General features: G+C 33.0%; 1 protein-coding gene across 2 annotated transcripts in view; it reads left to right on the top strand.

The window, feature by feature from the left end:
* WDR17 (WD repeat domain 17) overlaps positions 1 to 15,748 on the top strand; it is a 76,021-nt gene that overhangs the window by 48,473 nt on the left and 11,800 nt on the right. For both annotated transcript variants that reach the window (XM_012770707.3, XM_012770706.3), the window contains exons 16-22: positions 284 to 409; positions 1,401 to 1,556; positions 3,522 to 3,586; positions 7,317 to 7,449; positions 7,941 to 8,032; positions 9,134 to 9,233; positions 10,200 to 10,339. In XM_012770707.3, coding sequence (XP_012626161.2) covers positions 284 to 409; positions 1,401 to 1,556; positions 3,522 to 3,586; positions 7,317 to 7,449; positions 7,941 to 8,032; positions 9,134 to 9,233; positions 10,200 to 10,339 — 812 coding nt within the window. The remainder of the gene's footprint in view (positions 1 to 283; positions 410 to 1,400; positions 1,557 to 3,521; positions 3,587 to 7,316; positions 7,450 to 7,940; positions 8,033 to 9,133; positions 9,234 to 10,199; positions 10,340 to 15,748) is intronic.

The raw sequence follows: 15,748 nt of genomic DNA, 5'->3' as shown, positions 1-15,748 counted from the left end.
TGAACATTTCCCCTTTCACCAAAATGAACATTACAGTGGTTGTCATTAAGTCATCACATATTTACATGCACCATCCTAAGTCATTGGATCCCTCTTAACATAATTTGTACCAGAAACAGAAATGAGAAAACAATAAATGAGAAACCAGAAACAATAAATGAGATAATGTATAGTTATTTTGTTAATTTTTTAATTTAGATATGCCTGCATTATGTGTTTGAAGATGCAAAGTACCATGGGGTTTCACTATTATGTCTTTGATTATTTTGTATCAATATTTTAGCCTCCAGGTGGCAGTGAGAATTTATGGAACTTGGTTGCTGTGATAAAAGGGCAAGATGATAGCTTACTCCCTCAGAACTACTGCAAAGGAATAATGCATTTGAAACATCTCATTAAATTTAGAACAGTGAGTAGTGTATGCACTATGATATGCTCAAGCTAATGTTTTTGCATTTTTAGTCTTAAAGTATAAACATGATTTTAAAAAACAATAAAATATATATGATTAGATTGGTAGACTGAAATAAGTAAACACTGAGGAGATAAATCTTTGGTAAAACCAATCATGAGGGTAAGAATTATTTTAGAACAGATTAAGTCAGTCAGTCATGGTTTTCATAGGTTGAATCTCATGAAATTCTTTAAAGGTCACTCAGAACTCCCTGAAAGGCTTGATCTTTACCCTGTTACCAGATGATTGTAACATATGGACTACTCTAATTTTAGTTTGGGCTGTATTCTAGCTTATGTTTTATTAAAACTGATCATAACATAGCTCATAATGAATTTCAGTGCAAAATTATTTGTTATACCTGGGGTAATATTCAGCACTTACCACAAAACCTACCCTGGCACCAGAAAGAAGAAATAGCTTATATATTTTTGAAATATCAATAGTTAACTGTTAGAGCATGGAAAGATTTGTGCCAGGGATTTGGCTGTAATAGTCATAAGTGACAGTTATTTTTATAAAGATGTACTTTAATCATAAACTTAACAACTATCGACTATAACTGCAAGCTCTACTGACAGTATAGGAGCCAATTGAAGTGAGCCAGTAACTCTTAACTTTTATTAAAGGCCTTTAAGCATTTTTTGACTGTTTGTATATCACTTTATCACTACCTTTTGGCATCTGGACTCCTACATAACTACAACATCTGGAGAGTGTCAAGGACAATGGGATTCAATCTCTGCTCTCCAATCTCCATCCCCACATACACTAAAACATTATGTTTAAGGAGGTATCATATTTTGTAGATAAAAATATTTTTTAATATTTAATTTCCATGGCTGTATGTTTATAAAATATGTATCTATATAATGTTCTTATGATCATCCGTTATCATCGCTCTTGTAAAACAAAATTTTTTAAATTTTATTTTCTTTTTAACCAGTCTGAAGCCCAAGAACTAACGACAGTCAAGATGTCTAAATTTGGTGGTGGTATTGGTGTCCCTACTAAAGAGGAAAGACTAAAGGAAGCTGCTGAAATACACTTGAGATTAGGACAAATTCAGAGATACTGTGAACTTATGGTTGAACTTGGAGAGGTAAGCCATTATTAAAGTAAAATTAATGCATTAAACAGAGTAGTCTAAGTATAAAGTAGAACAAAAGAGAAAAAGTATGGTATATTCAGTAAAATTAATGAAGGAAACTTCATGAAGAAAGTTTTTATCAATTATTTTAAGGAGAAAAAATGGATTAATGAGGAATAAAGATAGGGTGTCCTATTCATTAAAAAAAGCAAGAATATAATTGATTCTCTGCCAATCTCATACTAAGTGTACACCCTAGGACAGTAGTTATCAAAGTGAGGTCTTTTTGAAGAAGTCTTACCATCTTTCAGGATAGCAGTGTCAATATAACTTGGTACCCTTTTAGACATGCATGTCCCAGCCTAGACCTCCAGAATCAGAAACTTTGGGGATGGAGCCCAGTCATCTGTGCTTTTATAAGTCTTCCTGGCTATAAAAGGGCTGGGATGGATTTTCTCTGTTAAATAATAGGATTTTACGTATTTTATTTTAAAATACATTAATATGAGGGGGACTTCAGAAATTTGTGGAAAAGTAGAATTAAAAGATAAAAATAAAAGATAAAAATATTATTTCTCAATGTTAGTTCCATCAAGTTCAAGACAGTTTTGTAACAGATGATACTAGCCATTTAGTCCATCCCTTAAAGAACTGACTGTCCTGGAAATTTAACCATGTCAATACAGTCTTTTTTACATTTTTAACTGAAGCAAAGTGGGTACCCTTTAAAGATATTTTAAGGCTAGGAAATAAAAAGAAGTTAGAAGGAGCCAAATCAAGACTGTAAGGTGGGTGTCTAATAATTTCCCATTGAAAGTCCCACAAAATTCTCCTTGTTTGATGAGAAGAATGAGCAGGAGCATTGTTGTGGTGGCAATGGACTCTCTGGTGAAACTTTCTTGGGTGTTTTTATGGTAAAGCTTTGGATTCATTTCCCAAAACATGCATAACAAGCAGGCATTACCATTCTTTGGCTGGCCAAAAAGTCAACAAGCAAAATTCCTTGAACATCCCCAAAAAATGTTGCCATGACCTTTGCTCTTGACTGATCTGTTTTGCTCTGACTGGACCACTCCTACCTCTTAGTAGCCACGGCTTTGATTGTGCTTTGGCTTCAGGATTGTACTGGTGAAGACATGTTTCATCTCCTGTTACAGTTCTTTGAAGAAATGCTCCAGGATCTTGATTTTACTTGTTTAAAATTTCCTTTAAAAGCTATACAGTTGTCTGCAGCTGATCTGGTACAATAGTTTTGTCACCTATCAAGTGGAAAGCTTGCTCTTCTTTAATTTTCAGTCATAATTGTGTAAGCTGAACCAATTGAAACATACATGGTGCTGGCTACTGTTTGTGCTATTACTCACCGGTCTGCTTCAGTTAGGGCATGAACAAGATGAATGTTTTCCTCACAAATTGATGTGGATAGTCTGCTGCTGTGGGCTTCATCTTAAACATCATCTTGTTTGTACCTTCTTAAAATGAGTTGCCCATTTGTATTTGTAAACTGCTGATTCCTTTGGGAAATTGTCCCTATAAACTTTTTTGAAAGCATCAATGATTTCACCATTCTTTCACACAAGCTTCACCGTAAATTTGATGCTCTTGCTCCAACTTTAACAGAATTCATGTTACTCTGACAGAGGCTCTTTTCAAACTGATGTCTTACTCTTGTTAGTGCCTCAAACTAGATGCTGTTCAAACATGTTATATATAACAAGTTAGTACTGAGTTCATTTTGATGCAAAAAAATTTGGAATCTATGTATTTTTTCATAATGTGCATTTTCCATGAACTTTTTGAAGATCCTTCATATTTATACTATATGGAATGCATGAGATAGAATACAAAAGTATTCTTGAAAATCCAAAAACTCTAAAATTTCTGTATTCTAAATATGAATTCATTAAAAAATATTTTAAGAATGACACAGTGCAATCAAAACAGATATGCTTCTGCTCTTTTTGCCTTTTCTTCTAGTGGGACAAAGCCCTGTCAGTTGCACCAGGGGTCTCTGTGAAATACTGGAAGAAGCTAATGCAGAGGTAAGGCGGAGAGTCTGTTTTCAAATAGATGTTTTCAAATCATTTGTTAAAATAGAAATGGTATGTAAATATATGAATAGCTCATGGGATTTTTTTATAATAATAATTATAAATTTTTATAATTTTTAAAAAATTTTTTCTTATAATGCCTTAACTTATTAATAACTGAATTTTGTATTTACTGATACAATAAATTAAACAAATCTGTTACCAGTCATTTTGGTGTTCTGATATTTTATTTGAACCCTGATGTAAACAATGGAAGGCAAATTTTCCCATGTCAGTGGGGAAAAAGATCAGCAAACATATTCACTGATTACTATATTGCTATTTGAATACAAGTAATTAGATTTTCTGAATATTACCAAAAGTTCATAGAATACTATTTTATAAATAATCTCAAAAATTCTCTCTGTAGACATTAATTTCTGCCATTTCCTCCCCATGGATATGAGGGAGGTACTGATGATAGAGAAGGGTCTGGCCGCTGAGGACACTAACATTTTTGTCTTAGAAGGCACTAAACCAATAAGAATATTTTTCTCAATTGTATTAGCTTCCTAGGGTTATCATAACAAAATTACCACAAAATGGGTGGCCTAAAACAACAAAAATGTATTCTCTCATGATTCTGGGGGCCAGAAGTTCAAAATCATATTGTCACAAAGTTGGTTCCTGCTGGAGGCTCTGAGAAGGAATCAGTCCCCTGCTTCTCTCCCAGCTTCTGCTGGTGACCAGCAGTCCTGGGCACCTTGTGGCTTGTAGATGCATCTCTCCAGTCTCTGCCTCATCTTCACAGGGCATTATGCCCCTGTGTTTCTGTGCCCAAATTTCCTCTTCTTGTAATGACACAAGTCGTATTGGATTTAGGGCCTACCCTCATCCAGGATGGCCCCACGTTAATTTAACTAATTACTAAGGTTACAGTCACAGTACCATGGGTTAGGACTTCAACATATCTTTTTGGGGATACAGTTCAACTCACAACGTAACAATTATTCTTTATTCTATTCTATTCTGTTATACTCATTCATTTAACAAATATTATATTTATTTAGTGCCTGCTGTGTGCCAATCACTGTGCCAGGCTTGTGGAGTACTATGTAATAAATAGTTACCTTGCTTTAAAAGAGAAATTTTGAATTTTTTATAAGACATGGTTAAGAGGAAAAAAAAAAAAAACAACTGCTATTCACACATACAAATAAAAATTAATCAAGGGCTAAGCGTGAAATTCAGACGGATTAACACATTTGCCATGGGAAAGTAGACTGTTCCCAACACCGACTTGCCCAACAATATGTTAAGCAGGCTGTAGTCCTCAGACTGCAGGCTCCCTATCCTAAGCTCTAAGAATCCCAAATACATCTAAGTTCCTGTACCCTCACAGCATAATTGTGAATGGTTTTGCTCCCACCGAATCCTTAATAAAGTCAGGTTAGCAGAGAATATTTATTTCACAAAACATTGTTTCAAAGTCAACAAAAACTTAATTGAATGCCAGTTAGGACGAAGGTATAGTCACTCAGTGTGAATAATTTGCAGAATAAAAGTAAAACTATTTTGTATTCTATATGATTATTGATATACTTTTCTATATTAATATGCTACTACATTGCTTTTATGATAGTTATGAGTTTTAAATGTTGTGTATCCTCAGATATATTGTAACAGAGTAAACATTTTGTAAACTAGTGCATTTGGACTGAGCTATAAAGGATACATAGGAGATAACCACGTGAAGGGGCTACAGAAATGTTCCTGGCCTAGGAAGCAGAGAGTAAAGGAACTCTGGAAAAGGAGGCTTCTGTAGCTGGAGTACAGAAGCCGGGGGAAGTGATGCCAAGTGAAAGTGGAGCCCAAGCTAGATGTTTTAGGACTTTATAAACACATTAAGTTTTTTTTCTCTATCCTAAGAGCAATGGAAAACATTCAAAGGTTTTAAATAGGGTACAAAATAACCTGACTAGTTCTTGATTTCAAAAGTTTACACAAACTGAAGTACCAAGAACAGATTAGAGAAGGTCCATAGCAGATATGAAGAGACCAGTTAGAAGACACTTAGAATAGCCAAGTCAAGAGGTGAGTAGCATAGAGGCATTATATGGTGGAGGAGATGGACAAAAGCAGACACATTTGATATATTTAGGAGTTAAATTTCATGGGACCTGGTAATAAAGATATGGAAGGTGTCATAAATAATTCCTAGGTTTTAGGTTTGAAAACCTGGATAGAAGCTGTTGGCATTCACTGGGATCGAAAACCAGACCAAAACAACCACAAAAAAAAAAAAAAAAAAAAAAAAAAAAAAGAGAAAAACCTTAGCAAAAGATTTGAATCAAATGGGACATAAGATCATGAGTTCTCTTTAGAGATCTTGAGCTTGAGGTTCCTGTGTGATTTTAGTGACAATGTCAAGTAGCCAATCTTGATTTTATAGCCTGAAGAAGAAATCTGGACAACATGGAGGGTATTGTTGACCTTGGTAAGAGGTGTTTTGGCAGAAAGAAGAAGAAGGAAGCAAGATTTGAATAGGTTAAGTGAGGCTGGGGAGGAAAGGAAGGAAGCAGATGGAAATAAAGATGACTCTTCCACCTCTATTTCATTTGTCTTCAAAAGCCAGCACCTGCCTCTGCTCCTTAGTCCACATAGTGGCCAGCAGTGGTCTCCTCACAATTCTTGTATTTATATTTTATACCCAGCCATTCATAAAGGTTGATTGGTGGTCTCTCAACCCTAGTTCCAAATCCCCAAGAAGGTATAATTTTATTTCTAAACAGCTATAACAAGGAAACTAAAGTCACATAGTAAAATCATAGCTTCTAAGGAGTACTCCCATGAGTCTATGAATTGAAGACTCTGAGCAGCAAGCTGGGCAGACAGCATGAAATGTATCTTCTATACCTACCCAGAGATTAGAAATTGAACTCTAGTTTAATGCAAATGCTAGCATAAATATACCAGGATATTTTTAAACAAAACTGAGAATAAACCTTAATACCTAAGTTGGTCATTGAAAAACTACCTGGGACTTGGATGGGAAGAGAGACACACAGACAGACAGTGATGGGTGCAGAGAGAGGCAGAGACAGATATACAGAGACAGATGTATGTACACCCTACACGCCTCCAGTGTCCTGCTCCTCTTTTCCACTTCACACATCTGTAACATTAATCTTCTCTAAACTTCCTTGCTTGGGGCACTTAAAGTATTCTGCATTTTATTATCAAGATTTATGATCCTGTATTATGCTTTTTAATGATTTTTAAGCTACCTTAGTTTAGAGGCTTTCTGTTTATTGCCATGCTCACTGGAAATTCTCTGTCTTTAACAGTGTAAACACTCATATATTTGATTAATCCAGTTCCATTACACATAGCTGGTTTACAGCTTATTTTCAAATAAATACATTGCTAATTTTAATAGATAAGCTACATTGATTTTAAGAATTAAAATGTTCAGGGCATTTAAAATGTGAAAATATGTTGTATTCTAAAGGCAAACAAGTTACCTGTAGTATTTATTATCTTATTAAACTTTTATTTGTCTTCCATATGTGATTTTATTATAAAATCTAAATCTTTTCTAAAAGCAATACGCCAAAGGGCTTAATGAAATCTGCTGCACATTGTAGCTGTGTTTTCAGAAAAATCTCAGTCCAACTGAAAACCTTGAAACTAGTATATTGTGAAAATAATAATAATAATAAAACTATCCTTATTTTATTAGGAGAGCTGACCAGTTAATCCAGGAAGATAAGGATGATGTCATTCCATACTGCATAGCCATCGGTGATGTGAAAAAATTAGCCAATTTTTTTATGTCAAGAGGTCAGCTTAAAGAAGCCCTGCTTGTTGCACAGGTATAACTACATAATTATACAAGCCATGGACATTAGTGGGTAGGCATGTGGAAGGGAGAAGACTGCGTTGACTGGCTCTCCCTCACATAATTGATCAAGTCATAGATGGCTTCGCTTCTACCCACCTCCTCAGCCCTCTGTCTCAATGTTTCAGTCATACTGCCTTTGTTCAGGTCACACTGAACTTACCTTAGATTTTTAAGCACAAGCATTGTATCTACAAACTCTGAATTTTTCAAACTTTTCACATGCTGCTGAATCTTATATATCATCCATTTGAACAACTTTTTTTAGTAATCGTTTTCTCGAAAGTTTGTTTTGGTACTCACAATGGTGTTAACATTTTATTTCTTTACAAATTTTAAGGCTATCTCAAAATATACTATAAATTTCAGCCATGATTGGTGTACTTTGCTCAAAAATAATATTCTGAAATTGGTCAGTTATCGACAATTAGCTAAAGATTAATTGAATATTTAATCAAATTCTAGGCTGCATGTGAGGGAAATATGCAAACCATACATGTTTCTACACCAAAAGGAGCCTCATATTCTGGTGATACCTACAAGGAAGAATTTAATGAGTGAGTGATTTGTTCTTTGTTTTGGGTCAATATTTTTTATAGTTGGTTTCCCTTTAGGAGTTTTTGAGGGGTTACATACCAGGAAGGGTTAATCTTTCTTTGTATACTGAGGACTTGGCTGACTCATGTCCTCAACTGCATTTCTCACCATGATCTAGTTCCATTACAGCATCCATCCCTAGATGAATAGGGAAATGTCAGGCATACAGATACAGCCTACACACATTTTATATAGCTTTCAGAGAAGCAAAATGCATTTCAGTGGAGAGATTGCAACTAAAGCACCTAAATACTTAAAAACTGATCAAACCTGTTGGGGAGGACCATCTGTGAAAATAAGGTGGGCTGCTTAGTGATATTTCCCTATAAAGTCGGCAGGTATAACATCGTGGTAATGTAGTTCACAATCCCATAGCCCAGTATTAGTAACTGGAATAACATTTAGTCCTCTTTTAAGGAAGAAATCCAAATAGTTATTTTAAAAAAGAAATAGAAATTTAAATTTTCAGCCTTTTTACCTTTTTTTAAATGTAGTAGTCTTTCTTCTCCCACCCATTCTATTGGCTCCTATTATTGCTCTGAAAAAAAATATGATATTTAAACTCTTAAGACATTCATCAAGTAGAAAAGGACCATGAAATATTAAACAAATAATGTGTTGGGAATAACATATTCTTTTCTGTATCTCTACTGATGTTCTCCACCACTTCTAAACTTCGCATTTTAAAGATCTAACACAACCCCAACCGTATTTTTGACACCACTTGAATTTTGAAAAATTGCAGTTCAACTCATAATTTTCTTCTAAGTTTATAACTGCCCCTAATGCTGAATATATACCAACTGAAATTATTCAATGCAGGATGGTAAGTTTTGAAATTTAGGCTTTTCATCTGACAATTGTGGGGGTGGAGAGATCATATACTTAAAATGACTGCTTTGTTGATTTTTTTTTCCAAAAAAATAAGGCTTTGTACCTAAATCAAGGATGTCAAACTAAATCATATTTGGTCCCTTAATCACCTTTGTAAAAGGGCATTCGTTTTGTTTTATGATGGAATCCTTGCATTTACATAGCATATATACTTTTTTTCTTTCCAGACTCTTGCACAAAGTCAGTAAAGAACTGGCAGAATGGTATTTTCAGGATGGTCGAGCAGTACTAGCCGCATGTTGCCATCTAGCTGTAGATAACATTGAGGTACAACATTTCAGATTGGTTTATGTGAATGAAAAGCTCTGTAGTTGTGTCCTTGTGTTTGAGGAGAAAAAATATGATGACTTTCTGTGTGAGGTCTGGTTTTGCATGTGCTTCCCAAGCCTGAATAATAGAGTAATTACATGCCTAATAAGTGCACATAAACTCTACAGACTATGAGCTCCTCTGTTTCATTTTTATCACAAGATACATATTTGCAAAAACCTTGTTTTAAACATTTTTATCATCTGTTAGAAGCAGCAGTATGGTAAAGGGAAAAATCTCTGGATTTAGATCCAAAATATCTGAGTTTGAGTCCTGTTTCTGTCACATACTGACTTTGAGCATGTCACTTAACCTCTCAGAGTCTCAGCTGTCCTCCAAAATTAAAATATGGATACTTGCCTTGCATTTCAAAAGCAGTTGTTAGAATTTCAAGAACTAATACAAATGAAAGCACTTATTTTTAAGTATACTTTAATATATTCTTCACAAGGTATATTTTTAAGGTATTTTCCACTTGACCCATTAATATAATAAGGAAAATATTAAATAAAGGTATAAATTCTGTTTTGCATTTATCCTTAGATATATCCGTTTTAGGGAATAGTTGATAATTGTTGTATAATCTTGAAGAAGTCTCTAAAAATTTACATTTTTTTCTGATAGGGAGAATGAAGGACATGTTAAGAATATTATAGAGTGTTATTAATTACAAGAATAGGACCAAGGGTTCTAAACTCTTAAATTCTGTCCTGATAAAATTTTCTATATGTCTCATTAGCTTTTCCTTCTGAAAATTGCAGTTACTCTTACATAGGTACTTTATAGAAATATTGCAATCAATATTTTATAAGAATAATTGATTTATAGGTTAATACTACTTTATCTACTTTATGAGCTTGGAGGGAAATGATGATCCTACCCAGCATCTATGCAACTGAAGACATTATTTTCTTATTGAGCAAGCTTGCTATGGCATACCTGATTCGTGGAAACGAGCTGGAGCTGGCTGTCTGTGTGGGCACAGTACTGGGAGAGTCTGCAGCACCAACAACCCACTATGCCCTAGAATTATTGGCAAGAAAATGCATGATGATTCCAACATGGTAAGAATAATTTTATAGCAATAAGAGCACATTTAAAAAAATATCACATATTGTATTTGATAACATGTGTGTTGGGAGAATACAGGATCTCCTTTTTTATAAAGGATAATATTATGGGGGGAAATGGTGATATGGTTGTGAAGTACCATGGTTATATAATGAGATCTACCATGACCCATTCTGAAGTAGCCCAGTTGTAATTCTGTAATGTTTCAAGCACCTGAAGTATCATGAGACAACAACTGTGTACTTCTTATCAGAATTACATATTCCCACATCTTAAAATTCTACATATATACACTTATTTTTGTCAGATCTCAAGTCCTAGTTTAGGATTTGAAAAATAAAGTCACTTTTCTAATGAAAAGCAATAACCAAGATGGTTTTGCTGGAGACTTGCAACAGGCCTTCTCCCTAGACTCTGGCAATAACCCTAAGAGTTAGACCCTGGGAATTCCCTGGGGTAGCCTGGAACTCCAGTTCGTAGTAATTCTAGCTCATATCTGTAGAGCCTTGCTCTTAGGTCAGATAATAAATACATCATTATGGAGGCACCTTTATGAAAGATACAATTCTGTCATTTAATAGATATTTGTTAAATAAAGATGATTTTAGATTTTTATCTTCTCTTCCCTCAGGACCTCAATAAGTTTCTAAATAAACTCGTTTCTCAGGACTTTGACCTCTCCTCATTGCATATCCTATGCACACATTCACCACCCTTAATAAGGTAGAGCTATACAGATGACTGTAACTATTAAACATTACATGTGGTAATAATAATAATAATAATGACAGCCAACTAACACCTCTGTACTGCTTACACTGTGCCAAGCACTATTTTAAGTACTTTACCATAAAAACTGACTAGATCCCATGAGGTAGGTTTTCATTTGTCTAAGGTCTCAGTAAGTGGTAGAGCCAAGATTGTAAGCTACATAAATTGGCTCTAAAGTTTGTGCTCTTAGCTACCACACTATTATAGGTTGAGTATTTCTAGTACAAAAATCTGATAGCTGAAGTGCTCCAAAATCCAAAACTTTTTGTACATAAACATGACACTATAAGCAGAAAATTTTATATGTAAGTACTTAACACATAACTTGTTTCATGTAAAAAATTAGTTAAGATAGTATATAGAACTATCTTCAGTATATCTGTACAAGCTGTATATGAATATAAATGAATTTTGTGTTTAGACTTGGGTCCTATCCCACGATATCTCATTATGTACATGTAAATATTCCAAACTCTGAAAAAAAAACTGGAATCTTAAACACTTCTGGTCCCAAGCATTTCAGATAAAGGATACACAACCTGTGCCACCTTTTTATCTGGGGCTAGCTCAAAAAAAGAACAATTCATTTACATTCTCCTTTTCTGTCTGGATCTGAAGGCTTCAGGGATCTCAAAGTTCTAACTTTTACACATATCTTATGGTGATATAAGAGCTCCCTCTCCCCCACCAAAAGGTACCCCACTGTCAGTCTTGTATTTAATGCTGACTATCCTCTGAGAATATCCAATTATCCCTCTGTCAAGAACTTTAACAGTCAATTACAGAGTTACTAGGACTTGCCCTAGCATGTCATGCATCTCAAAGCATGAAGTGTAACTCAAGTTATTTATTCACAAACGTGGCTGACTCTATGTGAAAATCATCATCTAATCTAAATAAAAGGGGATTTGCTTTTAAAAAGTAAAGTTTAAAAAGCAGCAAAACATAAATACTGTATACAGTTGACCCTTAAACAATGCAGGGGTTGGGGCACCAACCCCTGGTGTAGTAGAAAATCCAAGTATAACTTTGGACTCCCCAAAAACGTAACTATTAATAGGCTACTGTTCACCAGCAGCCTTACCAATAACATGAATTGTCAAAACACATTTAGTATGTTATATGTATTATATACAGTATTCTTACAATAAAGTAAACCAGAGAAAAGAAAATGTTATTAAGAAAATCATGAGGAAGAGAAAATATATTTACTTTTCATTGAGTGGAAGTGGATCCTCATGAAGTTCTCCATCCTTGTTATCTTCATGTTGAGTAGGCTGAGGAGGAGGAGGAGGTAGAGGAGGGGTTGGTCTTGCTGTCTCAGAGACAGAAGAACATCTGCACATAATTGGACCCAACCATCTAAGTCAAACTGGTGTGTTTCAAGGATTCACTGAATATTAAATTAAAAAGATGTTTAAAAATCTTTGTACTAACTATATGTTTTTAAATAAAAAACAAACTTCTATTTCCTTGTAACTTCCACCTAAGAGTTCTTCCTTTATATATCCATAGACATGTGTATTAGAAACTAGGAAAACGTTCAAATTCTGAAACATATGGTGCTGATTGGGTTTATTTTATTTCCAGGAGAAATCTATAATCCTCATGGCTATCAGAAGAGCACCACAGATTAAAAAAAAAAACAAACCAGAATGTTTATAATCTTATAAACTATAAATACATCATGTGTTTTACATTTCCTTGATATTCATTGTATAGTCATGGTATTCATTTTTAATATTTTCTTTGTAGCTTTCCATCTGTTGGATACAGGTATTATCTACTCTTGTTTAAAAAAAACAGGTTTATTAAGAATTTATAAACTAATTTGTTTTATTATTTGCATATCATCTCTGTATTAAGAAATAGTCACTATTTTCACTTGGTTTTGTGGTATGTCAGTTCATATATATATAATTTGTAGCACATAAAACCTAACTACAAAGTAATGAGAACCATTCCTATAAGCGATGTACAAAATCACTCATGGTTTTATACTTAAAACTTGTATAATAAATGAACTGTGGCTTTCTACAATACCAAATGATAGGTATCTCAGCTAAGCAAAATAAAATGCCTGTATTGATAATGAAATTTAAGAGTTTAGGTCATTTGGTTGGTATATGTAATTTTACATATATGTATACACACACACACTTTCCCCATTTGTTTGCTGAATTTTTTTTTAAGAAATGAATTAGATTAAATATTTGAATAAAATTAGCTGACCTAGCTATAAATTTTCACTGTATCAGGATATGATCCTACATTAAGAAAGTCAGATTTTATCTGTAGTTCATACAAATTTTAATAGTATTTTAGCACAGCTATCTTATAAACAGTAAAAGCAAATTATAATTTATATATTTTCTGGACATTATTTAAAACTGCTGTTAAATTTTGGTATCAGAAAGCACACAAAGTCATTCATACTTTTTAGCAAGAAGAGGTAAACTACTCTAATTTGCAACTTATAAAAACAGTCAAAGGTTTACCTGCTTAACATAATGGAAAATCTGGCAGTTTTGGAAGGCATTATGTTTAATTATTAAGTAGCTAGGGGAAAATAATGTGAACGATCATTGTACTATTTTAGCATTTCTTTATTGACATCATCTAGAAAATTATTTATTAATAAAATGTTGAATTATTAGAATGTTTTGTGAAAAATTTTATGATGCTTCACTAAAATGTTTATAATTCTAAAAACCTTAAAGTAAGCCTAATTTAAAATTCTAATAGTTTGTGATGTGTGTGTGTAGGGGAGGGTGTATTTTTTGTCTATTTGAAACATTTGTTGTATTGAAAAATAAAGCCCAAAAATTATTTTTTAAAAATAAGCACAAAATACAGGACTTCTAACTGCTGGGTGACAATGTTAGATTTTTACTTATTATTGATGCCTCAACATAACCTTAAATTTCCCAAAAGCATGGTATTTTAAAATTTGACAAATGGTGCTTATAGTAAATTAATAGTAAATTATAGTAAATAGTAAATTAAACAGCCTTTACATATGCAAAATAACATATATACAAAGTTATTCATTTTAGTATTGTTTATAATAGTAAAAGATTGGAAACCATCTAAGTTGCATCAATAGAGGGGACACACTATGTTCCATCAATACAATGAAATGTTATGCAGAAGTTCTAAAAAATAATGAAACAGGCATAGTGTGGTACTACTTATGTAGGAAATGAGGGGGCATTGGAAAATATGTAAATTTATTTGGTTGTATAATACATGGTTAATATAACTCCAGAAAGATACTTAAAAAAAAACCTAAACACCACCAGTTGCCAATGGGGAAACAAATGAGGGTGAATGGGGCCAGGATGGGAGGAAAACTTTTTAATAAATATTCTTTTATGTTTTTTGACATTTGAGCCATGCAAATATTTTACTTATTCTAAAAAATAAATTGTTAAAATAAATGACATTTTATAAAAGTAAAACATGTATAAGATTATTTTAAAAGAAATGAATACTTTCAAAAATGTATTGCTCACTGACTAGGTTATATACAATCACACAGATGAAACCAATTTGTAAAGGAACTACTACAATTATGTGTAACCTTAAAACTTCTCAATATGTGTCCCATTGAGTTACATTGCATATCGCCATCTTAGAGTCAATTTCATCTCACATTTTTTAAAATAAAATTTTTGTCTGATACCAGATAATTTTGCAAATTATCTGTATGCCTATGATATATTCATTGTATTCTTGATTAAGCAAGTCTTAAGTTTTCAAAAATAATTGATACCATAAGTAACCAATGTAGATTTTACAGATGTCTACAGGAAAAGTTGAAGTAGGGTTTTACCCTTAGAGGCCCCAGCACATGGATTTATAAATTTTCATTTGAAGTATCACCTATTGTAAAGTCATACCGAATGCCTACATATCAATTTTTTAAAAACCGAATATCTTGAATCATTAAAAATTAGGGATTTTCTCAGTTACAATGCATGCAAGCAAAACTCCTTACCTAGTGATTTGAAAAGAGGATCTGATAGAAAATATTTTTAATGTAAAGTTGCTGAGTTCATACCATTTTATGTTTTTAAAAGCCTTAAATGATTTATTATACTGATTGAATCTTTAAAAAGTAAATAAGAAAACTACCTTTCTATCTTTGATTCCCACCTAAAGTTTAAGTAGTATGCAAAAATACCCAAAATTCTAAACTTAAAATAGCTCAGTGTCCTACTTATTTCAATGAGTTGGCTAGTACAATTTTCCATTGTTGACAAGCATAACAAAAATTGATAAGACTTAAATTTCACAAAATTTGCTTTATAATTCACTGCAAAGAACATATCCAAACTACTTGATTTGGTTAAGGAAGTATTCTTTAATAATAAAACTGATTATAAATATATGAATACTAACGTATGTAAAGTTTATGTTTTTAAAAATATTTAGGAATTTTATAATATATTTGTCCTTCATGTAGATTGGTTTCTATAGTCTGCATTAAAGTAGTTTCACAATTAAGTAGGAAATTAGTACTGTTTTTGTAAATAAGTAGAAAAGCAAGGACAGTGTATTATATGAATCCCCTTTCTTGGAGATAGTTACAAATTTTATTTTTGGATCTTTTCCTCAATGAATTATCC

This window comes from Microcebus murinus, chromosome 15, assembly GCF_040939455.1.
Source record: "Microcebus murinus isolate Inina chromosome 15, M.murinus_Inina_mat1.0, whole genome shotgun sequence".
Classification (NCBI taxonomy): domain Eukaryota; kingdom Metazoa; phylum Chordata; class Mammalia; order Primates; family Cheirogaleidae; genus Microcebus; species Microcebus murinus.
This window is presented reverse-complemented; position numbering and strand designations above follow the sequence as displayed.